The sequence below is a fragment of the Chelonia mydas genome, chromosome 3 (assembly GCF_015237465.2).
Source record: "Chelonia mydas isolate rCheMyd1 chromosome 3, rCheMyd1.pri.v2, whole genome shotgun sequence".
Taxonomy (NCBI): Eukaryota; Metazoa; Chordata; order Testudines; family Cheloniidae; genus Chelonia; species Chelonia mydas.
Genome location: NC_057851.1, coordinates 14,132,334 through 14,159,524, shown reverse-complemented (window position 1 = coordinate 14,159,524; position 27,191 = coordinate 14,132,334). Strand labels below are relative to the sequence as shown.

Here is a 27,191-nt window from a genome sequence, read left to right as displayed (position 1 = left end):
GAGTGGTCCTCACAGCACAGGAATAGTCCCACTTCCTGCTGGGATAGTGTGACTAGATTGTTCTGTCCTCTGACCTTTTTCACGAGACGCCACTGCTGTGGTTAAAATCATGAACATTTAATGCCCTGCACAACTGATGCCAGAGACAGAAATCCTAGGAAGAGCCCAAGGAGTGTGATCTTGACATTAGTTTCACAGAGAGACAAGGTGGGTGAGGTAATATCTTCTTTGGACCAACTTCTGTTGGTGAGAGAGACAAACTTTCAAACTTACACAGAGCTCTTCTTCTCTTTAGCCTTAGTTGAATTTCCCTGCCTCCCTTGAGAGCAGATTCTTTTAATTGCCACATAATTACCACAAGGCCTGGTCTGAGCACAGGACTGAAAGCCAGGATCTCATGAGTTCTAACACTGGCTCCTTCTGTGACCTAGAGCAAGTCACTTAAGCTCTATAAAACGAGGATAGCAGTAGCTATTTACCTACTCATTGAAGTATCCTGAGGATTAATTGTCTGAAACACCGTGTATATGTTCAGTATTATGATTATTATTTTTGCATGTCTGTATTGCTTATGAAAGGGATGATGTGTAATAACCACCCAATTGCAGTTAGTTCTTCCCAAAATTGTGCGCTCTTTGGCTCATAGAATGAGCCCTTTGATTTCATTCATGAGTTTAAAAAGTTGTTCTTGAATTGAGTTCTTAGGGGGCACTAGATCCTGTGTGGGTGGGCGCATTCATTAGCGGAACGAGAGGATGTTTTACTGTACTGCTCTTCACTAGGATCTGAGCTGGGAGACCACCAACGTGATTTAATTCGGTGGAATTTCCAGCCGTCTGACCAGAGGATTCCACTGGTCTGGTTTGGATTTAGATCAAGGGCCCAAAAATAAAAGAGCATTAAATCATTAATTTACATGTGATTAAATGCCGTTCACCTTCTTCGGCAGCTACAACACACTTTGCGGTTAAGCATGTGAGGTGAGAAACATCTCTCTCTCTTTCTGTGCTATATATATAGGTCTATAATATATATGCGCACACACGCACAGGGCCTGACTCTCCTCTGACCTACATTGGTTTTATGCTAGTTTAATTCCACTGCCTTCCATGGAGTTACTCCAGGTGAGAGCAGTGTCAGCCCCACAGTGAATATACATGCACAGTCTGAACACTGTGTCTGTGTGTTCTGATCCTTTCTAGAGGCCATCACGTACCTCCGTAAATAAACAGAAAAACATCAGTTCACTTCAAAAGGAATTTATGCCACACAGAAAGGTTACAGAAATGATGACACTGTGGGGCAGATTCTCCCTTGAATCCAAGCGATGCCGGGTGCCAGAGAGGATGGGGGTCATTATAGAGACGATTACAGCTCCCTGATTCTGCAGGCCAGTCTGCATTAGTCCTGGTTCCAGCTTCACCATGAATTAGAGCAGCCTATGTCCTGCTCTACCTTTCGGCATCTGAGGATCGGCATAGCAAAGTGGAACTCCTCCCCTCCCCTGCAACATCCGCTTCATGTGGGTGAGGGGAAGCTGGTCGCAAGTCAGCTCCAACTGAGCACACACACACCCCACCCCACCCCACCCCACCCCCCGCCGCCATTTACTACCAAAATCTGGCTTCTTTGCAGCTTAGGAGCAGCCCAAAGGAGCTGAGTCGTCATTGTAAGTCTGGCCCTAATGCTGGATGCCTTCATGAAACTTATCATGAAATCATTAGAGTCTATAAAAATGACTTTACACAGACTAGCTATGTATAAACAGAGGAGAGGTCCAGTATATATCATACATACAGACCATACATAGAAGATGAAGAACTATAGGCCCTATATATTCTCTTCAAACACTTTGGGTCCCGGTTATTGTTTTATACACAGACAAACAATATGTAGTGGTGACAGCAATAGGATAAATCACAGAGCCATGGGATAAATATAATCCAGCAAATGTTTGCACAGTTTGTCATGCACCTTTGACATCTCTCACATGTGCTCTGCACGCTAAGGGCTTGATCCTGTGCTCACTGAAATCAATGGCAAAGCTCCTGCTGACTTTAATGGTGCAGAATCAGGGCCTAAAGGCCAGGAGGGTGGGACCAGGGGCTGGTCTCGGGCACCCTAGCCCCACATCCAGGGCAAGTGGAAGGTCCAGGGCTCCCCACAGCGGTCCAGGTTTCCTGGGTGGCTCTTACCATGGCCTGGCTGGGGGGGAGCAGGCTTTGGGCGAGAAGAGGAGGAGCAGAGGGTGGAGGCACAGGGGAAAAGGAGGGGCAGGGCCACAGAGGGGGCAGGGCTCCTCCATGTGTCCTGCTTTTGCCTTTTGAAAAAGTGATCACCTAGCTGGCAGACACTTTTTTTCTTTAACAAAGGCATTATTTCCCTTGTGAGCTTGAATATTCCTCCAGATCCTGCTGCTGGCTCAGCCGGGGTGCTTTGTTCTCTTTCCCTGCTGAGCGCCCTTGCTCACACACAGGCGCAGTAGGGCAGCTGGAACTGCATTAGAGCAATCTGGTGGCAGCAGTCCTGGGAGACATTAAGCACCTAGCTGCTGAAATGGGAGGCCTAAATTGCATTATTATTTAAAATTCAATTTTAAGCATCATTACCTCAGTGACCCCTTCCCTTCCCTGCTGGTCCTTGCTATAAGCAGTAGGACACACACGGAGGCCTCCTTTCTGGACTGTGAGATTGTTACAGGCACCGTGGGTCTGATTGTGATCTCATTAACTCCACTTTCACACTGGCGTAACTCCATTGACTTCAATGCAGTCAGAATCAAGTCCTCTATGTAGTTGTCATGGACATGGATTTGTGGGAAATTATGGCCCCGATTCAGGAAATTTTGCTTAAGCACATGTCTAAATTTAAGTACATGAGTAGCCCCGTTGACTCTAGCAGGATTACTTACAGCCTTAAATGTAGCCACCAATACTTTATTACCTTCCTGAATATGTTATTATAGGGCAGAATGTCTAATGACATAGAATTCCGTGGCCTAATCCTGCTCTCTGAGAAGTCAGAGTGCAAAACTCCTATTGACTTCAATGGGAGCAGGAATGGGCCAGAATATATTTTTCCCAAAAAACATTTTTGGCTGTGATCCTGCTGCAAATTGTCTTTGTAGAAGAACTGGGGGGAAATTAATAAAACATAACTGGAAAACCATGTTGCCACTCTCGCGATTTTATCCAGTCTTGCAATATTTGGTGTTTTCCTTAAAAACGCACTCCTGGAGGCAATTGATTTCATGAGAATCCCAGATTTTATTTTAGTTTTTAAACAGTAAATTTCTAGTCCTCCTGGTTGCAGAGAAAAGCTTGGCATGAGAACCTCAAAGTCTCAAAAACAAAGAGGCAAAGGAAAAAAGAATGCAAAGTTTATTATTTTAAGATCTCATGGTTTTTAAGTAAGATTTTGGGGATCTGATGCATGACTTTTGAATACTAAGGGTTGGCATTACTGAAAATATTAGAAGAAAACCAAATTTAAGGCTGAGATTTTTCAAAGCCAGCAAAGAAATTAGAACACCATAATGAACATAAGAATGGCTGTTCTGGGTCAGGCCAGTGGTCCATCTAGCCCTGTGTTCTGTCTTCTGGACAATGCCAGGTGCTTCAGAAGGCATGAACAGAACAGGCAATCATCGAGTGATCCATTCCTTGTCATCCTCTCCCAGAGGCTAGGGACACCCAGAGCATGGGGTTGCATCCCTGACCATCTTGGCTAACAGTCATTGATGAACCTATCCTATATGACCTGTCTGTTTTGTTTTTGAATCCCATTAGAGTTTTGGCCTTCACAACAACCCATGGCAATGAGTTCCACACGATAACTGTGCATTGTGTGAAGAAGTACTTCCTTTTGTTTGTTTTAAACCTGCTGCCTATTAATTTAGTGGGGTGACCCCAGGTTCTTGTGTTATGTGAAGGAAAAAATAATACTTCCTTATTCACTTTCTCCACACTAGTCACAATTTTATAGATCTCTGTCTGATCCCCTCTTATTCATCTCTTTTCCAAGCTGAAAAGTCCCAGTCCTTTTAATCTCTCCTCATATGGAAGCTGTTCCATACCTTAATTATTTTGTTGCTCTTCTCTGTACCTTTTCCAATTCTAATATAACTTTTTTTGAGATGGGGTGACGAGAACTGCACACAGTATTCAAGGTGTAGGCATACGATGGATTTATATAGCGGCATTATGATAGTTTCTGTCTTATTATCTATCCCATTCCTAATAGTTTCTAACATTCTGTTAGCTTTTTTGACTGCAGCTACATACTGAGCAGATGTTTTCAGAAAACTATCCACAATTACTACAAGATCTCTTTCTTGAGTGGAAACAGCTAATTTAGACCCCATCATTATATATGTATAGTTGGGATTATGTTTTCCAATGTATATTACTTTGCACTTAGCAACATTCAATTTCATCTGCCATTTTGTTGCCCGGTCATCCAGTTTTTGAGATCTCTTTGTAACTCTTCACAGTCTGCCTTGCAGTTAACAATCTTGGGTAATTTTTATTACCTGCAAATTTTGCCATCTCGCTGTTTACTCTTTTTCTCAGATCATTTATGAATATGTGAACAGCACAGGTCCCAGTACAGATCCCAGGGGGACACCACTATTTACCTCTCTCCATTCTGAAAACTGATAATTTATTCCTACCCTTTGTTTCCTATCTTTTAACCAGTTACTGATCCATGAGAGGGCTTTCCTTTTTATTCCATGATTTTGCTTGATTTTCCTTAAGAGCTTTAAGTGCAGTACCTTGTCAAAGACTTTTTAAAAGTCCAAGTACATGATATCCACTGGATCACCCTTGTCCACATGTTTATTGACACCCTCAACAAATTCTAGCAGATTGGTGAGGCATGATTTCCCTTTACAAAAGCCATGTGACTCTTCCCCAAAAAATTGTGTTCATCTATGTGTCTGACAATTCTATTCACAGTTTCAACGAATTTGCCTGGTACTGAACTTGGGCTTATGAGCCTGTAGTTGCCAGGATGGCCTCTGGAGCCCTTTTTAAAAATTGGTGTCACATTAGCTATCCTCCAGTCGTCTAGCACAGAAGCTGATTTAAATGATAGGTTACATATCACAATTTCAAATTTGCATTCCTTCAGAACTCCTGGGTGAATACCATCTGGTCCTGGTGACTTATTACTGTTTAAATTATCAGTTTGTTCTAAAACTCCTTTATTGACACCTCAGTCTGGGACAGTTGTTCAGATTTGTCACCCAAAAAGAATGGTTCAGCTTTGGAAATCTCCCTCATATCCTCTGCAGTGAAGACCGACGCAAAGAATTTGTTTAGTTTCTTCACAATGGCCTTATCTTCCTTAAGTGCTCCTTAAGCACCTCAGCCATCCAGTGGCCCCACTGTTTATTTGGCAGGCTTCCTGCTTCTGATGTACTTAAAAACAATTGCTGGTACTTTCTGAGGCTTTGGCTGGTGGCTCTTCAAATTCTTTTTTGTCATGCCTAATTATACATTTACACTTGACTTGCCAGAGTTTATGCTCCTTTCTATTTTCTTCCGTAGGATTTAAGTTCCAATTTTTAAAGGATGCCCTTTTGCCACTAACCACTTCTTTTACTTTGTTGTTTAGCCATGATGGCACTTTTTGGTCATCTTACTATCTTTTAAAATTTGGGGTATACTTTAATTGCAGCCTCTATTATTGTGTTTTTTAAAAGTTTCCATGCAGCTTGCAGGTATTTTCATTTTTGTGACTGTATCTTTTAATTTCTGTTTAACGAACTTCCTCATTTTTCTGTAGTTCCCCTTTCTGAAGTTAAATTCTATTGTGGCTTTTGACTCTATGCTCCCATGTTCCCAACGCCTTAGGCAACTTGGAAATCTCAGTCTAAAGTTCTCCTAGCACAGATAAGGCATCTAGATTGATGTATCTTACTTATATACAGTTACATAGTACCAGTCGCCTTTACAGAAGTCTTAAAAAATGGTAATTGCCTTGAAAGCTTACAGCCTAAATAGCAGTACAGTGTCTAGGCCTGATTCTCTTCCTTTCATCTTCCGCTGCCCCCACCCCTGCAAGTCAGGAGTAAATCTGAACTCCATAGAGTTACATTAGCGTAGCAATTGGTGCAAGAGGAGAATCAGGCCCTTTTATATCTATGTGGATATAATATTATTCTGAATATATTCATATAGTAACCAATTTCTACCTATTGTGCCAATTTCTGCTGTCAGCTACACCACTGTATGGGTGGAGTAACTTGGTTTAAATCAGTGGTGTGCGTCTGGATTTACACTGGTGTAAATGAGAGCAGAATTTGCCCACTGTGTGCATAGTAGAAAGAGAAACTTAAACATACAAGGAGCAATTTTCTTTGCTTAAATACTAGAACACAAGGGGTCCCCACAGCACTGTGACTGAAAGTTAAGCTGTGCACGTAAACATTTTCTCTTGTTTTCCCCAGTACATTTCTGCACTTAGTGCTGCTTTGTTGGTTCCAGAAGCATCTCTTGTTGTTTGATAAGTAAACAACACAGCGTAGTCTGAGTTAACACACAGCAACCTAAATAGGGATGCTGGAGCGAAAATCTTGCATTACGAATAAATTCTGTGGCTTTATTACATTCAGGGCCTCATTCTTCTTTCACTACCCAGGGGCAAATCAGGAGTCACTCCACTGAAATAAATGTAGTGACACCAGTATTAACCTAGTGCCAATGAGGTCAGAATCAGGCCCTTTGGGAAGTGGTCCTGGAATGGCGTCTGTTTTTCCCTGCAGAGTGTAGATGTTTTGTGAAATACAAGTTAGCAGTTGTTTTACCTGGAGCGATTACAGAACAGCGGCTTTACTTTTTGCCATCTCCTGGCCTTAAAACAAGTGCCAGACCATTGGAAGTGAACCTTTTTTAATCCATTCTTTAACTGCTTTCCAAGTCCTGTTTCCTCTGTTCAGAACAGCCCTCTCTGTATATCTTCCTGATGCTCTCTTCATATAGGCCCTGTAGGACCATTTGATTAAGTGTGTTTTACTCCTCCATTGTAATCCAGAGAAAGAATGAGTGAGCTAGGAATAAACTTGAATCTTCAGCCCAAAACTGGAACGGAATCAAATGTAAAGCTTTACGGAGACTTGAAAAAATTCACCCATCTTTCTTTTAAAAGAATTTCAAATGCATCTGTGGTACCTGGTTTTATCTAGGAATAAACCCAAAATACTGTGATAAAGCCTGTTTTTGTGAAAATTTCAGCCTGGCTGAAAGTGGGAAACCTCACAAAAGAGTCTAATATTCCCAGATTTCCAGATTCAGATACATTGAAATTAGTCTCCAGGAAGCAGCCAAACTTTTTGATCCTTCTCTGACCCAAGCCTTTTACGGCTGGCTCCTCACTTCTCCTGACAACACAGACCCTGGTCGTAGAGCCCCCGCGGTGAAAGTCCAGGGAGAGGAGATTGCAAAGTCCTCTATGGGGGTTCAGCACAGCTGAAAAAGGGGGCAGCTGTCTATCTTAGATACCGGTATGCCCCCCATTATCAGAGCATCTCACAGTCTGTAATGTATTTAGTCTCACAACACACCTGGGAGGCAGGGCAGTGCTGTTATCCTCCTTTTATGGATTGGCAACAAAGGCACAGAAAAACTAAGTGACTTGCCCAAGGTCACGCAGAAAAGCGGGAAATGAAATACAGGTCTCCTAAGACTCAGGGGAGCTCCCTCACCCCTGGACCATCCTTCTTCTGACTATTGGCATTATGGGCAGCCAGGAGAGGTGAAGTTTTTGCCCCTTCCTTCCACACTATCCACCAGCAGGGCTGCTATGCAATGCTTGGAAACTAACAGTTTTGCCAAAGTGGCCCCAAGCCTTTGGAGAGTACCTCTGGCTGTATCATCCTAATTGGCCTGTGATCGTGGCGTAAGCGGCAACATAAGGATGTAGGGTAACATTTTCAAAAGTGCCAAAGTGACTTAGGCCCTTTGACTTCTAATGAGATGCAGCCTTGTAAGTTCCTAAATCACTTGGAAAATGGTACATAGGCTCCTAAATCACGTCGGTGCGTCTTGAAAATTGTACCTTAAATGTAATTAATGGCTTCATTAGGCAGTGGAGAAAGTACTAAGGCACTTGCAGGGGAGAGAGAGAGAGAGTGCCTAGAAGAGAGAGCTCAGGAAACGGGGATAGCATAGAAGAGAAAAAGCGACTTTAAACTAAGAGTATGCCTGTACTGTAATTGCAGCTCATGTAGACATATCCGAGCCAGCTTTATTCTCGCTGTCTTGCGTACCTGAGCAATGAAGCCACGGCAGGCTGAGGTCCAGCACCCACGAGGCGCCTAAGTAGTTACCCAGCGTTCTGGGTGGGTTGGTGCAGCACATGCGGAAGCCCATGCTGTCATGGTTTCACTGCTCCAGTACCCACGCTAGCTAGATTAAAGCTAGCTCAGGTATGTCTACACAAGTTGCAATCACAGGGTGTGATTGCAGTGTAGACATATTCTAAGAAGCAAAGAAGAACAGGGCAAGATGCCCACCCCAGAATCAGCACAGGTGGCATTAATCACATGCATTGTAATTAAAGATATACAGAAACAATAGGAAGAAAGAAAAGGAACTCAATTTTTTTTTAAAGTGGAAGGCAAAAATATCCTCTGTGTACTACAGCAAAGGGCACATTGCAGTCTTAGTGCATCCATTTGTTAAAGCACCAATCTATCTAGTTAAAGGTTATAATACAGACCTTGAGCCTGTTTGGTAGAGTGGGTGGGAGAGAAGGAGTTGACAATATGGATCCCTGGTCTTTAATCAGACTGTTTGATTAGTAGAATTATATTATTTTCTTACCTTAAATTGCTGGTTCTAAGTTGTTTTTCCTCTCCTGCCAGAAAACAGTATTGGATCTCTTCTAATATCAAACACCATGAATCTGGAAGTGATCAAGGAAGGTGGTTTATTTTCTTAAAGGAAAAATAAATCTCAGGTTGTTTGTGTGAGACTGCGAATATTTATGTGCTGTTCCACCTTTTCCCTCATTGCATATTTCATCGAGTTCATTTGCGTGTGTTGTGGGATAAATCTTAATGGGAAGGGGGGGTCAAAAAGAGCAATAAAAAGAAAAAGCATCAATCAGTTACCCAGGGTAGCTGCGGCAAGCACAACTCATTTTGTACACAGATCATAGTTTGTTAAACTCGTTTGGGCTTGACAATTAAGGAACTTGCAGTTCTGCCGGGGTCATTCTGGGGTGGTTTCACATGACGAATACAAAGGAATTCATGTTGTTTTGTTTTGACAACTTAGAAGCTTTGTTGTCTCTGTGGTTTCAATGGTATTCCCTCATAGAAAGAGATACATATATTGTACCCCTTAGGCCTTGATACCTCACGTTGTAATAAATACAAATTAAAGTTCCGATCCTGCAACCACAGACACTTAAGAACATGAGAATGGCCGTACTGGGTCAGACCAAAGGTTCATCTAGCCCAGTATCCTGTCTTCCGATAGTGGCCAATGCCAAGTGCCCCAGAGGGAATGAACAGAACAGATAATCACCAAGTGATCCATCTCCTGTCACCTATTCCTAGCTTCTGGCAAACAGAGGCTAGGGACAGCATCCCTGCCAATCCTGGCTAATAGCCATTGATGGACCTATCCTCCATGAACTTATCTAGTTCTTTTTAAACCCTGTTATAGTCTTGGCCTTCAACATCCTCTGGCAAGTAGTTCCACAGGTTGACTGTGTGTTGTGTGAAAAAAATACTTCTTTTTGTTTGTTTTAAACCTGCGGCCTGTTAATTTCATTTGGTAACCCCTAGTTCAGGTGTTGTGAGAAGGAGTAAATAACACTTTCTTATCTACTTTCTCCATACCAGTCATGATTTTATAGACCTCTATCATATCCCCCATTAGTCATCTCTTTTCCAAGCTGAAAAGTCCCAGTCTTATTAATCTCTCCTCATATGGAAGCCGTTCCATACACCTAATCATTTTTGTTGCCCTTTTCTGAACCTTTTCCAATTCCAATATATCTTTTTTGAGATGGGGCGACCTCATCTGTATGCAGTATTCAAGATGTGGGCCTACCATGGATTTATATAGAGGCAGTATGATACTTTCTGACTTATCCATCCCTTTCTTAATGATTCCCAACATTCTGACTGCTTTTTTGACTGCCGCTGCACATTGAGTGGATGTTTTCAGAGAACTATCCACAATGACTCCAAGATCTCTTTCTTAAGTGGTAACAGCTAATTTAGACCCCATCATTTTATATCTGTAGTTGAGAGTATGTTTTCCAATGTGCATTACTGTGCATTTATCAACACTAATTTCATCTGCCATTTTGTTGCCCAGTCACCAAGTTTTGAGGGATCCTTTTGTAGCTCTTCGCAGTCTGCCCGGGACTTAATTATCTTGAGTAGTTTTGTATCATCTGCTAATTTTGGCACCTCACTGTTTACCTCTTTTCCCAGATCATTTATGAATATGTTGAATAGGACTGGTCCCAGTACAGACTCCTGGGGAACACCACTATTTACCTCTCTCCATTCTGAAAACTGACCATTTATTCCTATCCTTTGTTTCCTATCTTCTAACCAGTTACCAGTCCATGAGAGGACCTTCCCTCTAATCCTATGACAGCTTACTTTGCATAAGAGCCTTAGGTATGGGACCTTGTCAAAGGCTTTCTGAAAATCCAAGTACACTATATCCACTGGATCCCCCTTGTCCACATGCCTGTTGACCCCCTCAAAGAATTCTAGTAGATTGGTCAGTTATGATTTCCCTTTACAAAAACCATGTTGACTTTTCCCCAACAAATTATGTTCATCTATGTGTCTGACAATTTTGTTATTTACTATAGTTTCAACCAGTTTGCCCGGTACTGAAGTCAGGTTTACTGGCTTGTAATTGCCGGGATCACCTCTGGAGCCCTGTACATTGGCGCTTAAATTCCTTGTCTGTCTGATTGTTTCTCTCAGGTCAAGCCTCGAGAGCTCCCTTATCAATGTTATAAAACATCCTAGCAATAATGCGGAACCATCATCATTATTTATTTATTCATTTGTGAAGTCCCTGTTATCAAGTATAAAAAAGGGCCAGATTTTCCTCTTCCTGTTTCTAGTGCAAAGCTGAAGTAAATCAGTGGAGCTGCTATGGATTTATATTGGAGTAACTGAGACTAGAGAAGGTGACAAACAAAATAGCATGAAAACTGAATTTCAGCAGTTCATTAAGAGAAAAAAGGGAGTCTTGATTTTAGATTGAAAAAATAGCAGCTGAAGCGCACCGGAGCCTCCCATAGGAAGGCTCCATGAGATGTGCAAAATCACAATTTTCTCTCAATCTTTTCTATTCTTGGTTAAACTGGTGTAAATATGGAGTAAACTTGTTGGTCTTGTGGAGTTACTCCAGATTTATGCCTGTGTATCTGACAGCAGAATTTTGCCAATTACTGTTAACTTTTGTTACGATCTTTATAATTCTGTGCACGTCAGGATTTGTTGATTTCATTGTTTAACACCGAGTAACCTTATCTTGCAAACAGGATATCATTGTAAATTTGGTATCATCAGCTAAACTGAACCTCGCCCTGTGTATTTGGCAGATGGTAATACATGCATTAAATATTCTGTGGTTTCTTTGAGGTCGTTAAGTGTTATTTCTCTGGCTTCTAAGCGCTGTTAGACAAAGTTGTGAAAAACTGTAAGGGGGTGGGACAGGAAAACTGCAAAGAATGGTGTGAAATTTTTTACCAGTCTCTTTTTGTATGATTGGCTAGATAGAGGTGGCGTTCAGCGATCAATCAACGCTTAACACACTAGCAAAAGCTCTGCTTTCTTCTGTGTCTGGTACTCTGGTTCCAACTGGCTGTGCATAACAACAAGAGCTTTACAGTGCCCCATCCAGACTTTCCGTCTGGAAAGCTTAACTTTTAAAGGTATAGTCCCTAATGTCATAGATGATACTGCAGGACCACAAGTGAAGTAAAATGTTCCTGGCTGGGTATGTTGTCCAGCATGAGGCACTGGGAAATAAAGGAAGTGGTGTTATCATGTATTTTATTATCTGATCTCTGATGCAGGTGAACTTGGAACCTGTAGTTAGCTTGAATAGGTCACTCACTGGGTAGGCACTGTGATCCCCAATGCTGATTGTGCTTAATGCTTTCATTGTCCGTGCAGATGATTTATCTCAGTTGACCCAGGTTTTCATACTTGCCATGATAACCATGGGAATGGATTCCATTCACAGAGCTGTCCACACTCTGGATCTGGTGTCTGGATTTGGATCTGGAGGTCTGGGAGGTGGTGAACATTTTCAAAAGCAACTAAGTGATGTTGAAGCCTAAGTCCCATTTTCAAAAAGGACTTAGGCACTTAAAATCCTAAATCCCATTGACTTTCAATGAGACAGGCTTCTAAGGGCCAGATTTTCAAAGGTATTTAGACACTTCACAATACAGATATGCACCAAGGGAATTAGGTGCATAGGCACTTTTGAAAATCTCGCTAGGTGCCATTTGCATCTTTAGGCACCTAAATCCCTTAAAATCTGATCCTAAGTGCCTACATTACTTCTGAAAATAGAACTTTGGCTCCTAATTCCCTTAGGAGCTTTTGAAAATTTTAACCCAGGTCTTTATCATGGACTGACCATTATCTCAGGCAGTTTGGGATTGGGGCAGTTCTCTCCTGTTGGAATAACAGATCTGGCTTGATGGTCCACAACTGAATTTTAATGAAACTAAGGCTTAGAGAGGCTAATTCACTTGCCCAAGGTCACACAACAAGTTATGGTCACAATTCTCACACCAGGATATGAATTGCTCCCCCATTGATTTTAGTGAGAAATACTGGGATCCTACAAGGACCAAACAGAGCCCCTGAATTAGAACACAGATCTACTGATGCCCACTTCTATGGCTATTCTACTAGGCAAATGCCTTCTAAGTATGAAGAGCTTAAAGAACCCTGGAGAATTCACATACATGTTATTTTCTGCTCTCACCAAAAGGCATCACTCCAGCCATTGTTTCTGAGAGAGCCTTAAGACACATTGATATAGTGATAGCAGCAAGAGAAATGAATGAGTTCCAGAAAAGAGCTACATTAAAAACACCTCTGCCCTGTTTTTATAAACACACCTTTCTGACTCTATAGTCTAGCATACAACGCACTTAATGCATTTTCCTGGTGTTGTGCAATACCTTCTTCTCATATTGGAAATATAAAACAGATGATCTAGCAAAACCAAAGATTTTATTGGGTTGTCAGGGGATACGGGAGAATGCTCAGTGTTAAGCCAGTTTTCAAAAATCCAAGTGAGCTAAATTGAGTTAAATCGGAATAATTCAATTCCACTGTCTCCAAATGAGTTCACTATAAGAGAATATTATCTGGTGCTGACCGGGAGAAAGAAAACTTTCTGTTCAACAGGTGTTATGGGTCAAAACAAAAAGAGATTGCAAAATATTTCCATTGTTGCCACATGAGGGTATATTAAACGGCATGTCCTTATTACCTTTCAATATGAGCAGTGTAGCAGAACACAGCTGCAGGCAATTACAGACAATAATGCCAGAATCTGACAGTAGAATGTCAGTGTCAAATTTAAATTTGGGAGCTGATTAAATAAGGGATGGCAACACTTTTGTTTTATAGATGGCAACCCTTCAGTCATTTTAGAGTCTTTGCTTTCAGACATGAAATTCTAACCTTCCCTAACATGTTTGCTGGGGGCGGGAGGGTGCAGATAGGATTGTAGTAGGTTTCTCAATCCTAACAATAACGCCATGATGATTCTCCACTATGTCCGAGCGTGGCAGCAACAGAGAGTTGGTGTGGTTCCTTGATCCATGGCCAGCAGACCCTGGTGGAAGTGAGAGCAACAGGCAGCCTACTTTAACTTCCACCACTGGCAGAAGGTCTGTAATGGATGTTATGCCAGTGGAAGATCAGGCATAGTGATGCTCTCCTCCCCCCTGAATGCTCTTGAAACACATCATCTCTGCTCTCATGCCAGGGATGGAGGTGTGGCTGATACCAGAGGTGATAGAGTCACCTGTGTCAGCTTTCTGCTGGTGGAGTTCCCCATATCAAGGTGAATTCTTCAGCTGTTTTAAGGCCACTTTTACTCCTGGGGGACTTCTGTGCCATTGTGCATGCACAGAATTTATGTCCCTTGAAGATTTCTTCATTTCTCCACAGAAAAATGACTTTCTGATGGGGGAAGCAAAGGGAAGCCACAAGAGTGGTCATGCGACCCTCCCCAGCAGTATGTTTTGGGTGCCCAGGGCAGGTAGAGAGGTAAATAACTATGGGGCAGAGGTCAGGACTGGGGAAGACCTGGCTGGTGGCTCTTATCCTGCACCTGACTCAGCTGCTAGTCCCGTCTGGGCTGGGGAGGATGGGACTTCCTCTTCCCCTGCATGGCATCCAGGGCCGTATCACCCCCAGATTTCTCGCCTGGCTGTAGGAAGCTCTGCAAACTCCCTTCCCCGCCCCGCACTTCCTGCACCCATCACTCCTCAGCTGCAGGGGGAGAAGTCACTGTACAGGGAGCTGCTCCCACATCCACCCAACCCCACTGCATCCGGACCCCCTCATACCCAGGTCCTCCAGCCGAGCCTCACCCCCCCTCACCCAGAACCCCCCTGAGGAGCCCCACTCCCCCTGCACCTGGACCACCCCAACAAGCCACCCGCACCTGGATCCCCACCCTACTGAGCCCCAACCAGATGCACTTGGATCCCTACCCCACTGAGCCCCACTCCCCGCACACCCAGAGCCCCCACACTGAGCCCCCTCATACCCAGATCCCCCTGCTGAGTTCTATCCCCCCAACACCCAGATCCCCAACACTGAGCCCCAGCCACCTTCATCTGGACCCCCCCTGAAGAGTCCTATTACTTTTGCACCCAGAACCCTCCAACAAGCCCCTGTGTGTCCAGATCCCCCCTGTACCCTGATCCCCCACTGTGCCTCCCGCACCCAGATTGCCCCACAGAGAACTCGCTCAACCCACACCTGGATCCCCCCCCATACTAAGCCCCTCTACTCTTGTATCATGCCTTGCTGAGCCTACCTGCCCACATCTGTTGCACCTGGCATGGAGGGGCCCTGGGGTGTTTCTGGGGCTGGCCCGGTCCTTTCACTGTATCAGGGTTGGGTGCAGCCTTACCACTGACTCTGTGTCCTGGGGGGGGGAGTTGTATAGTGAGCTCCCACCTCTGTGCAGCCAGTGGCCTGTGCTCCCCAATGCCATGCTGGAGCCTCCACATTTATTTGAGAAATAAAAATTGCAGAATTTTAAAATATTGTGTGCAGAATTTTAAATTTTCTGGCACAGAATTTTGTATTTTTTGGTGCAGAATTCCCTCAGGAGTACCCTTTGCACCACATAAGATGGATTTAAAGACCTGGTTCTGAAAATACTTATACGTAACTTCATTCATTGGCTACGTCTACATTTGATTTGGCAGGTGTGATTCCCGGTTTGCATAGACATACCCACTAGCTAAGACTAGCAGTGTAGCCAGGGTAGCATGGGAGATAGTATGGTAGCATGGGACCCACCCTGACACCCTGGGTACATACTTGGGTGGTTAGCCCAAGCCGCTCCCTGTGCTACCTAGGCTACATTGCTATTTTTAGCGTGCTAGCTTGAGCAGAGCTAGTGCAGGTATGTCTGCACCAGCTGGGAATCACACCTCCCACCACAAATGTAGACGTAAGTATTGAGTAAAGTAGCTCACCGGTGTAAAACTGTGCAGAATCGGGCCTAAAAGTGTAATGCTTCAGAGCTACAGCTGGTGTAAATCAGCTGAGGTACTGGCCCTTATCCTCATTAGGGCCATATTGTTATTTTGCACATTATAATATTATCAGTTATTTGTATTATCATAGTGCCTAGTGGTGGACCAGGACCCTCATCGTGCTAAGTGTTGTAAAAACACAGTATGAAAAGATGGTCCCTGTCCCAGAGAGTTTTCAATCCAAGTAATCACTTGCAAACTTGCAAATTTCTACTCAATTCTTTTTTTGCCTCTGTCTTCATGAACAAGGTCAGCTCCAAGACTACTGCACTGGGCAGCACAGTATGGGGAGGAGGTGACCCAGCCCTCCATGGAGAAAGAAGTGGTTCAGGACTATTTAGAAAAGCTGGACATCCACAGACCCATGGGGCTGGATGCGTTGCATCTAAGGGTGCTAAAGGAGTTGGCAGATGTGATTGCAGAGCCATTGGCCATTATCTTTGAAAACTCATGGTGATCAGGGCAGGTCCTGGACGACTGGAAAAAGGCTAATGTAGTGCCCATCTTTAAAAAAGGGAAGGAGGATCCTGGGAACTACAGGCCAGTCAGCCTCACCTCAGTCCCTGGAAAAATCATGGAGCAGGTCCTCAAGGAATCCATTTTGAAGCACTTAGAGGAGAGGAAAGTGATCAGGAACAGTCAGCATGGATTCACCGAGGGCAAGTCATGCCTGACTAATCTAATTGCCTTCTATGACAAGAAAACTGGCTCTGTGGATGAGGGGAAAGCAGTGGGCATGTTATTCCTTGACTTTAGCAAAGCTTTAGATACAGTCTCCCACAGTATTCTTGACAGTAAGTTAAAGAATATAAGGTGGACTATAAGGTGGATAGAAAGCTTGCTTGATCACCGGGCTCAATGGGTAGTGATCAATGGCTCCATGTCTAGTTGGCAGCCAGTATCAAGCGGAGTGCCCCAAGGGTCGGTCCTGGGGCTGGTTTTGTTCAATATCTTCATTAATGATCTGGAGGATGGCGTGGATTGCACTCTCAGCAAGTTTGCAGATGACGCTAAACTGGGAGGAGTGGTAGATACGCTGGAGGGTAGGGATAGGATACAGAGGGCCCTAGACAAACTAGAGGATTGGGCCAAAAGAAATCTGATGAGGTTCAACAAGGACAAGTGCAGAGTCCTGCACTTAGGACAGAAGAATCCCATGCACTGCTACAGACTAGGGACTGAGCTGCTAGGCAGCAGTACTGCAGAAAAGGACCTTGGGGTTACATTGGACAAGAAGCTGGATATGAGTCAACAGAGTGCCCTTGTTGTCAAGAAGGCTAATGGCATTTTGGGCTGTATAAGTGGGAGTATTGCCAGTCGATCGAGGGACATGATCATTCCCCTCTATTCAACATTGGTGAGGCCTCATCTGGAGTACTGTGTCCAGTTTTGGGGCTCACACTACAAGAAGGATGTGGAAAAATTGGAAAGAGTCCACAGGAGGGCAACAAAAATGATTAGGGGGCTGGAGCACATGACTTATGAGGAGAGGCTGAGGGAACTGGGCTTACCTAGTCTGCAGAAGAGAAGAATGATGGGGGATTTGATAGCTGCTTTCAACTACCTGAAAGGGGGTTCCAAAAAGGATGGATCTAGACTGTTCTCAGTGGTAGCAGATGACAGAACAAGGAGTAATGGTCTCAAGTTGCAGTGGGCGTGGTTTAGGTTGGATATTAGGAAAAACTTTTTCACTAGGAGGGTGGTGAAGCACTGGAATGGGTTACCTAGGGAGGTGGTGGAATCTCCTTCCTTAGAGGTTTTTAAGGTCAGGCTTGAAAAAGTCCTGTCTGGGATGATTTAGTTGGGGATTGGTCCTGCTTTGAGCAGGGGGTTGAACTAGATGTCCTCCTGAGGTCCCTTCCAACCCTGATATTCTATGATTCTACTCAGTCACATGGGGCAAATACTACAGTTTGTGATGGATGAGTAAACTATCTGTAATTTGTTCATTCTCATGAACGTGAAGTGTAGACACGGAGATCTTGCACCTGGACTGATGTTTTTGTGGGAGAATTTGGCACCTTTGTTATATGCTATATCTTGTCATCATTTTGAGTGCAGAACTCCCACTGGAGTCAAAAGGAATTTATTGTGTGGGGAAGGACTGACTGCAGCATTTAGCCTTTAGTAAGTCTTAAAGTGAAAAGTCCAAATTTTCCTCTCTGAAAGGGGAACTTGACCCAAATTCAGTTTCGAAATGGGAAGAGGCTGTATATCATAAGTGTTTTGTGTGGCATCACATTTCATTGTTGTTAAATGGCTTTCATTTCAATCACACTGTATCTTCTAAGTGACTGGGAGAACATGTCGCCATAGCACTATGGTTGGCATCTTCTGAGACATTCCTACCACCTTAAAGGAATTCACATGAAAGAAAAAGTGAGCGTGAAGTACTGAACCAGATTTGATATTAATGGCAATACTGTAGAGCTAGAATAGTGCTTTTGGAATTGGGGAGCTCCAATTCATTGACCTTCTTTGCTGGATGTTCAATAATAACAGTGTGAGGAGGTACAGGGGCATCACCCAGTCCATGTGTACATGGACGGGGCATCGCCCAGTCCATGTGTACATGGCCATTCACCCCATACAATCTACAGCTGTTCTACCTACCTTGAGATCCAATGGCTGCAGTGCACCAAAAACACAGCCTAGGATCACTGCAGTGTAGGAACATCATGACCTCACCTCTTTTCCTCCTTCCAGGGTCCGTTTTTTGTTGCTATACTGGTAGGAGGGAGGGGCTGTGCCTAACAGCCACGTGTCACTGGAAGACTAGGTCTAGACTGGGGCAATCCTCAGTAGCTGCTTTACAGTCAGATTCCACTGGAGATACAGCACAAACAGAACCCCACAACAGAGCATCTGGCCTAACCTTCGTAGGTACGGGGGGCAGTGTCAATGAGAGTGTTTCTAAGCCTTTCTTTCTTCCCACCCACCTATCTATTTATTTATTGACAAAGGCCTTGAGAGAGGTTTGACAAAGGCATTAAAGAAGCTGGATGACTATCTGAACACCCCTCTGCCTGAAGAAATTGATGCAGACAGCACTGAAGAGGAGAAAGTGTCTAAACGCAAGTTTCTGGATGGGGATGAGCTGACGCTTGCCGATTGCAACCTTCTGCCCAAACTTCATGTTGTTAAGGTAAAAGGCTTCATCTGATGGACAAGCAAATGTAAAGTGCCCAGGTCTGTAAACCTGAACTATCCTAGCAATGCCGTAGCTCTATCTTCCTGTCCCTTCTTTTCTATAGGAAAGAGCCTGGTCCGTAAATAGTTTGTAAGGTCCTAAGATCTTGGCCAAAAGTGCAAAGAAAATTAAACAAGATGTAAAAAGACTCTTTGATTGGAAAGAGGAAGAAACGCTTGATAGAATGTGCATTAATGTAAGGCCCCCGCTCATCTCCAGTGCACTGTGAGATGGGAAGAACAGGCTGGGGTATTGCATGGTACTTCCTAGCTCCCTAGAGACGTCATCTCTCACTATTCACTAGCCTGGGTCAGCAAGTACGCAGTGTTTGGGTTCTGTGGGATGTCCGCCACAACTAAGGCAGAGCAAACAGGACTCCCCCCATTGCTCTGGCAGCCAAGCGTAAGTCTAGCAGGTGCATTAACAGGATATGGGGCCTGCTGAGCAGCTAGATCCCTTCCTCTGAGTTAAAAGGGAGGTGATCGATTAAATTCACTAGATCTCTCCTACACAGCATTATCTGCCCCACTGCCGGTAGATGTCAAAGGGGTCAGAGCAAGCTGAAGTTCTCCTCCCTTCCAGATACTGTTGGGTTGGTGGAGTCCAATTCTCCAACCTCAAGAACATACATAATAGGGGAAGGTCCAGGGTTATGGACTAAGGACCTCTCTGGCAGATAGTGACCAGGGAAAGAGGAAGGGCTTGAGGCCAATATATATACAGCTTTCTTCTTTCCCTAGTGTCTGGGTTTGCAGGGAGGAAAGAGCAGAAGCTTGTGCTGGAGCTATTAGGAATGTACCGGCATATCTCACAGCTAATACAGTACAGGCCAGTTTGCTTTTAATTTGGACTATTTAAAAATATTTTCTCTTTAATCTTTTGCACTTGTTGCACTCTGTCACTGTATTTCCTTTTTGTTTCTTCACGTTGGTATCAAATCACACCTGGCTCTCTCAACTAAACCGCACATCTCCTTGGACTGATTATCTTGCCAGTGCCCCTGTCTCCCTCATTCTGCACACATTGGTTTTATAAAATAGGGTTGCATAAGCATTGCGACCTTTTGGCTTCCCTTGATAGGAAGTGTATTTTTAAAGCTAGCTACCATGACAGCTGCCAACCCTCGTCATCCAGATTCTTTCTTTCCACTGGACCATTTTATAAATTATTTTTATTTTTTTCTGACGATTGTGTGTATATGCTTGATCAGGTAGCACTACGTATGTATGAAAAGAATGCTTAACACTTAGGGTATGTCTATAGTACGATTAAAAACCCACAGCTGGCCTGTGCCAGCTGACGGGGGCTCACGGGGCTCAGGCTCGGGGGGCTATTTAATTGCATTGTAGACATTCAGGCTCGGGATAGAGCCAGGCTCTAGGACACAGTGCGCTGGGAGGGTCCCAGAGCTCAGGCTGCAGCCTGAGCCCGAACGTCTACAGCAGAATTAAACAGCCTGAATTAAGCCTGAGCCCTGCAAGCCCGAGTCAAATGGCACTGGCCAGCTGCACGTATGTAACTGCAGTGTAGACATACTCAGTGCTTTTCTCCACAGATCTTAAAGCACTGTACAATAGTGGCTAAGCATAATTTGCCCCATTTTTTACAGATGGGGAAACTGAGACACAGAGAGCTTGAAGTGACTTGTCCAGTGTCACACAGTGAGTCAGTGGCAGATCCAGGATTAGAACCGCAGGTCTCCTCACTCTGAATTTTTACCCTATGCATCCATTCCCACCCATGTGTAACCTAAAAAGAGCTGTTCAGATGTACCAGCTGTTCAGCTGGTATTTCACATAGCAAAGTTAACAATGAAAGTTAGTCCGGGATCCCAGGTTTAAGATACAGAATGGTCACTGGTGTAGTGCAAAGGATGTACATCATTCTCTCTTCTAAGTGCTGTATTTATTCAATTTATCAGATTACATGTTTCTTCAGAAAAAAAACAAGTACCTGGTAGACATTGGCAAGCCAGGAGCTAGAAAGTGGAGCCAAGTCATGCATCTGCCTTGGCTCCATGAGTCAAAACATAAGCTAAGCCATGGTGAGTGCTGACTTACACGTATAAAAAGAGAACACAGAATGTGATGCATAAGTCACTTACACAAGCAATGTGATAATATTCTCACTGGTTTGGCACTTTCTTTGGCTCACCCTCCCTCATGGAGGCATAGCCAGACATTTTAATGCTAATGCTTAAAGCTTTCATTGTGTGGCCTATTGCTAGTTCCCATCTCCTTAAGGCAAAATGAAAGATAGGTAAACAGATCTTGTAGAATTATAAATCTCTTATAGACGTGCATAGCCGCAGACTATTGTTTTAGGTCTGTTTAACAGACACAAAAGCTAGTCATATAAGAACGTTCTCATTTGGTTAAAGACTTCCATTGGAAATTGTGTGCATCTCAACCTAAATTGATGAAAAAAGAAAAGGAGTACTTGTGGCACCTTAGAGACTAACCAATTTATTTGAGCACAAGCTTTCGTGAGCTCACGAAAGCTTATGCTCAAATAAATTGGTTAGTCTCTAAGGTGCCACAAGTACTCCTTTTCTTTTTGCGAATACAGACTAACACGGCTGTTACTCTGAAACCTAAATTGATGAGTGGGTTCTAGCCTCTATGTTCACATGTGAAACACTTCTGAAAGGAGTGGGATTGCATAGATGCAACTTAGAAATGGATTTTGCCTAGAGTATGCCAAAGGGATCCTGGTAATAAGAATAAACCATAATCCCTTGTAAGAACAGAGCTGTCCTGAAAAACCTGAGATGGATGGAAACTCTAATAAGTACTTTAGAAAACAGAGGGGAGCTGTACAGTACATATGGATGTAATTCCCTTTATGCTCAGGAGTAACTTTACACTCATAAAAACTAGAGATGGGAAAGACCCAATAAATTAACTAATCCTTCCCGCCCAATCAATTTGTCCATTCTGTCACTGCAGGATTGTTACATACAGTGTATTATTAAATTCATTGCCCAATCAGGACGAAAGGCCCCAGTCTAGCAAGGTACTTAAGCATGTTTCTAACCGTAAGCACATGAGTTAGTCCCATTGATTATATACGTATTGCAAGTAAGGCATGTGCTTAAGTAACTTGCTGAATCAAGGCCTAAATGTCTTTAATGGTTGGGCTTCTACAGAGATTTCCAGTCTAATAAATCTCAAAGATAGGAAACTTCCTGATTCACAGATGTTTTTTCCCAGTTCACACCGATACTCCTAGTTCAATATGAGATGTTAGTAAGGCCCCTAGTTCTTGGTATCTAAGTCATGGTGCCCTGTACCATTCTAAACAGTTATTTCCCCTCCTCATTGTGTATATCTTTCCATTGTTTGTAGATGGTTATATCCACTGCCATGATTGTTTGACCACGCAGTACATTTCATTTTTTAAGTCTTTTCTCAGTTCACACCCTTTAAACCATCTACCTTTTAAAGTGTCATCCGACCAGGCTTCTTATCTGATAATGCCATTCCAGGGAGCACAGCTGTTAGAGGTGATGTTCATAGGAATGAGGGAAAAACCCATGGTGGAGCCTGTTGGGTCTTTGGATACAGTGCTTGCTATTACTAAGTCAGGATTTGGCATCAGTGACCGCACTGTGGTATTGGACTTCTTTTACTTCTTGTCTACATGAACACTTAGTTTACAGCAAGCTGGGGTATAAATCTACCCCACACTAGTCTGCTGCGCACTAAGAATCTACATGTGCCCTGCTGCCACACACTAAAAGTTCCCTAGTGCATTTTAATTTACTCCTCTTTCAAAGCAGGGAAGATCAAAGCACACTTTTAGTGCATGGCAGCCTGGACCACACGGATACTAGGGTGGGGTAGGGTTACGCCCCAGCTTGCTGCAAACTAAGTGTTTGTGCAAACAAGCCCTTAGACTAGGTACTGTATTTGCATGGTAATGGTCAGGAAATGTTGACCTTTTGATGGCTTGTACTATTGGACCCTGCCCTTTTTGACTCCCTTGTCTGTTGTGTAACAAAAAGAATGAAGTTTAAAAGCCTAAAACCAGCAAGTTTCTTTTTTGTCCTTGCTCTAGATTGTAGCTAAGAAATATCGCAACTATGAGTTCCCGACAGAGATGACGGGGCTATGGCAATACCTGAAGAATGCTTATGCCAGGGATGAATTCACCAACACCTGTGCTGCGGACAAAGAAATTGAGCAAGCGTATGCAGATGTGGCCAAGCGGCTCAGCAAATCCTAACTGACATCCGCAAGGGCTCAGTATCCCCAGGGGATTCCCAGTTCACAGATTCCTCTCCTTGTTGTCTTAGGAGATATTCTTCATCATGTTTCTGGTTGGCATCCCCATGACTTCAGCTGTTAAAGTGTATTGGTCAGGGCCAAATCTGCCTCTCCCTAGAGAAAACATAAGGCAACTACAGGGGGGTAAAAAACCCTCTGGAATCTGAACCCAAGAGCTGGAGCAAGTATTATTATTGGCAATCATCATCAGTATTTGCAACTATACATCTTTTTTTTTTGTTAATATCAGCCACCTATTTTATTGGGAACTTTAAAAAATAGGATATTGAGCTGAAAAATTCAAGTAGATGGGTTAGGAATGTACAGAACTGGTTCTTCTCTGGCCCTTTTCAAGGATACTTTTTTTCTGATGTGATCTATCCAAAATAACACTGCTAGTGGGAACCTTGAGGTAGTAGGAATGAGGTTTTGTCTGAAAGCAAAAAGAGTTTGACCCTAAGGGAGAAATTTCCTTAGCAGGTATATTCAAAAACCTCTGTTTTAACAGGGCTGGAGGAGGTTATAAGATGCTCATTACTGATGTGGCGCTCGTGAGGAGAGCATCAGTGGATATGTCAAACTTGCAGATGCTGCTTGGCATATGATTTGCATGTTTCCACTTCATCCAAATCATAAAAGGAAAAGAGAGAGAATGAGAGATGAACTGGGCAGTTCACCCAAAAGCCCACTGGATCTCTGGGGGGACGTGCTCAGATGCTATAGTGATAGGGGGCAGATAATTACTCTGTTACGTAGAAAGAATCCTCACAGCTAGCTGAATTGTTTTAGATATTCTCACCTTAACTGTATATTTGCCAGCTTATTTAGATTGAGAGCCAGGGGTGGGAGTGGAAATCTGTTGCCTCTTATGAATGCCAGATTGGGGAGAAATACCCAATTTATTTTTGAGCTTTTGAAACTGATCACCTTTCAAAGTTCATCTCCCATTCTAGACAGCAGGTTGGCCTGAAAACCTTAAGGAGGATGAGCTAGAAGGGAGACCTGAAGCAGAGAAACTCCCACTCCTAGCTAGAAAGTTGGCAAGTATACTAGCACAAACACATGCAAGGTGGCTTTGTCCCACTCATTCCCTGATTCATATCACTGCTGTCAATGACCCTTATCAATGACCCTTTTGACTGTGCACTAGGACTTTTTCCAAAATGATTCGTTTGTGCTATGGGCAGTCGTATGAACAGATCTGCTTAGTTCTGATCACTTTATTGGTGAATTACTTTAAGAAATTAAGGGCGACAATTCTTTTGTATGAAATATAAAAGATTGAGTTGATTTAGCTAGCTACATATCAGGGAGAGGAAGGCTCCCAATCTTCATCAAATCTGGAGATTTATAGTTGTTTGAAAAGATCAAATAAAATTGAACTCTAGCATGCCTTGGCTTCACTCCTGATCAGCCCCTTGCTCCTGTATGGAACTGCAGTGACCTCAGTGGGACTCCAGACTGGCAAACCCTTAAATTGGGAAACCCAGGATCAGGCCCTTGTTTGCAATTAAAAAGCTAATGAACTGGAGACAACTTATAAGGCCAGAATCTGCTCTGTTACAGAGATGTAGCTCTAGAGTAATTCCAGTGACTTTGGAGGAGTTACTCTGCATTCACACCAGCACAGCTGAGAACAGAATCTTGCCCATTGACTGATGACATTTAGGGCTGACTACAATATTGCACAGAGCAGTCAGTTTGTTCTGAACTTTCCAAAACCTTGGAAGAAAGTCCATGAACTCCCTAGTCTTCCCTCAGAATGGGCTATTTAAACAAGCAAATGCTTACACTCTTTACAATGTTGCTGAGAAATCAACTGGCTCTGAGAGCACAAGTAACAGCCAGCAAAATACAATGAGATTAGAAGAGTCTGCACATTCACATGTGGCTCATTAAAAACGTGTCTCCATAAAATAACCAGATTGGAATTGTTTGTATTTTTTTTTTAAATTAAGATATTTAATTATTTATTTTGATTGATTAAATTCTTTCTTTCTTTCTTCTCAGCATATTGGTTGAGCTGGCTCACTCTGTAAGACTGTTATAACCAAGGCTCTGCAAATGTAGTTTGTAATGAACAGTGGTTTCCTGTGTCTGATTAATGGCCATTTTGGATTTTTTTTCACTATGGCTTGGCTACCAGAATTCCAGCTGACCAAGACTTCACTTTTCTCAATCATCATCTAACAGGTTATTTTTTTAAAAATCAGAGGCTTTGTCTAATCAGAGTTGTGTATGAACTGTGAATAAAGAAGTAGAAAGCCTGCTGTTCTGTGCATATTTTAATTGGAGCCTTTAAGAAGTTCACAAAAACAGACAGTGGGTCTCAGGCAGGGTTAGGTGAACCGGTTCAGGAGATATACCAATTTCTGCTTTCCCATGTGAACTTTCATCCATTTCTTGAACCACATTTGAACAAAACCGTTTAAGGTTCTGAAATGTTCTAATACAGTTTGCTTTCATTTTAATTAAAAACAGATCCATACCAAAATCTTTAGATCTGAACACCCTCAAAGTAGAGCTGGTTTTAAAATTTTCCTTCTAAAATTTTGTTGGTTGTTTTTGTTTTTTAGTGGAAAATGGCTTTTCACTGCAATGGACATCTTTGTGAGAAAATTTCCATAGTCTGAAAATTTTTGAGATTTTTTTATAAAAATTCAAAATCCCCAAACCACAATTTGTTTTGGTTTTCAGCAACCAGAAGACTAAATGTTGTTTATTTAGTAAGTTAGTTTGGGGTTTTCAATGTTAACGTGAAAAATCAAAATCAGTTAAAATGGGAAAAATGTTTTCAATCAAAATTTTTCACACAGAAAATAAATTAAAAAAAAACAACCACCCATCTTCTGAGTAGCTTTATGTCAAATTTTGTCGGAGATTCAAATCTGGATCTGGATCCTAATTTTGCATCTCATCCCTAACTCAATAATGGGCTAACCTAAAACTCTGGATCCAAACCCTCCTGAACTTTGAGTGAGTTTGAAATTCAAACCCCCTGTTTTCAAGTTTGTAATTTTTGCACAGCTTTATGCTTCTTGGCTCAAAATATAACCAGTAAAAGGAAGTACTGGAAATCCATGTAGAAGATTGTGCTGTTAAGATTTCCAGCCTCCTTCTCTAGACCCAGAAGGTTCAGATAAGCTTCTTTTTAATTTGAAAACTGGATACAATTAACTTAGGCTTGAATAGAGACTGGGAGTGGATGGGTCATTACACAAAGTAAAACTATTTCCCCATGTTTATCCTCCCCCCACCCCCCACTGTTCCTCAGAAGTTCTTGTCAACAGCTGGAAATGGCCCACCTTGATTATCACTACAAAAGGTTCCCCCCACCCCCCGCTCTCCTCCTGGTAATAGCTCACCTAAGTGATCACTCTGGTTACAGCGTGTATGGTAACACCCATTGTTTCATGTTCTCTATGTATATAAATCTCCCCACTGTATTTTCCACTGAATGCATCCGATGAAGTGAGCTGTAGCTCACGAAAGCTTATGCTCAAATAAATTTGTTAGTCTCTAAGGTGCCACAAGTACTCCTTTTCTTTTGCGAATACAGACTAACACGGCTGCTACTCTGAAACCTGTCATTATGCAATGCACTGAATTTAGAGTGGAAATCTATCAACTTCATGAAAAAACTCATACAGATACAGACAGACATCATCTTCCTTTCCAAATGCAAACAGACGGACATCGTACCAAAAGGACTGAAGGTAAAAAATCCATTACAATCTACATACCCCACAGACTATGCTGACAGCTTGTGCCACACGCTCTCAAAGAAACTGCGGAACCACCTGATCAACATCCTCTACAGCAAACAGGGAAAGATTAAAAATGAGCTCGCAAAACTGGATACTCTCATAAAAAAACAACCTTCCACACAAACTTCCTCGTGGCTGGACTTTGCAAAAACTAGACGAGCCATT

At 42.9% G+C, this 27,191-nt stretch overlaps 1 protein-coding gene across 9 annotated transcripts in view; it reads left to right on the top strand.

Moving 5' to 3' along the window:
* Positions 1-25,528, top strand: part of CLIC5 (chloride intracellular channel 5) — a 154,016-nt gene extending 128,488 nt beyond the window's left edge. For all 9 annotated transcript variants that reach the window (XM_037893934.2, XM_037893929.2, XM_037893932.2 and 6 more), the window contains 2 exons: positions 18,765-18,946; positions 23,051-25,528. In XM_037893934.2, coding sequence (XP_037749862.1) covers positions 18,765-18,946; positions 23,051-23,218 — 350 coding nt within the window. In that variant the 3' untranslated portion in view covers positions 23,219-25,528. The remainder of the gene's footprint in view (positions 1-18,764; positions 18,947-23,050) is intronic.
* Positions 25,529-27,191: the final 1,663 nt, after the last annotated feature.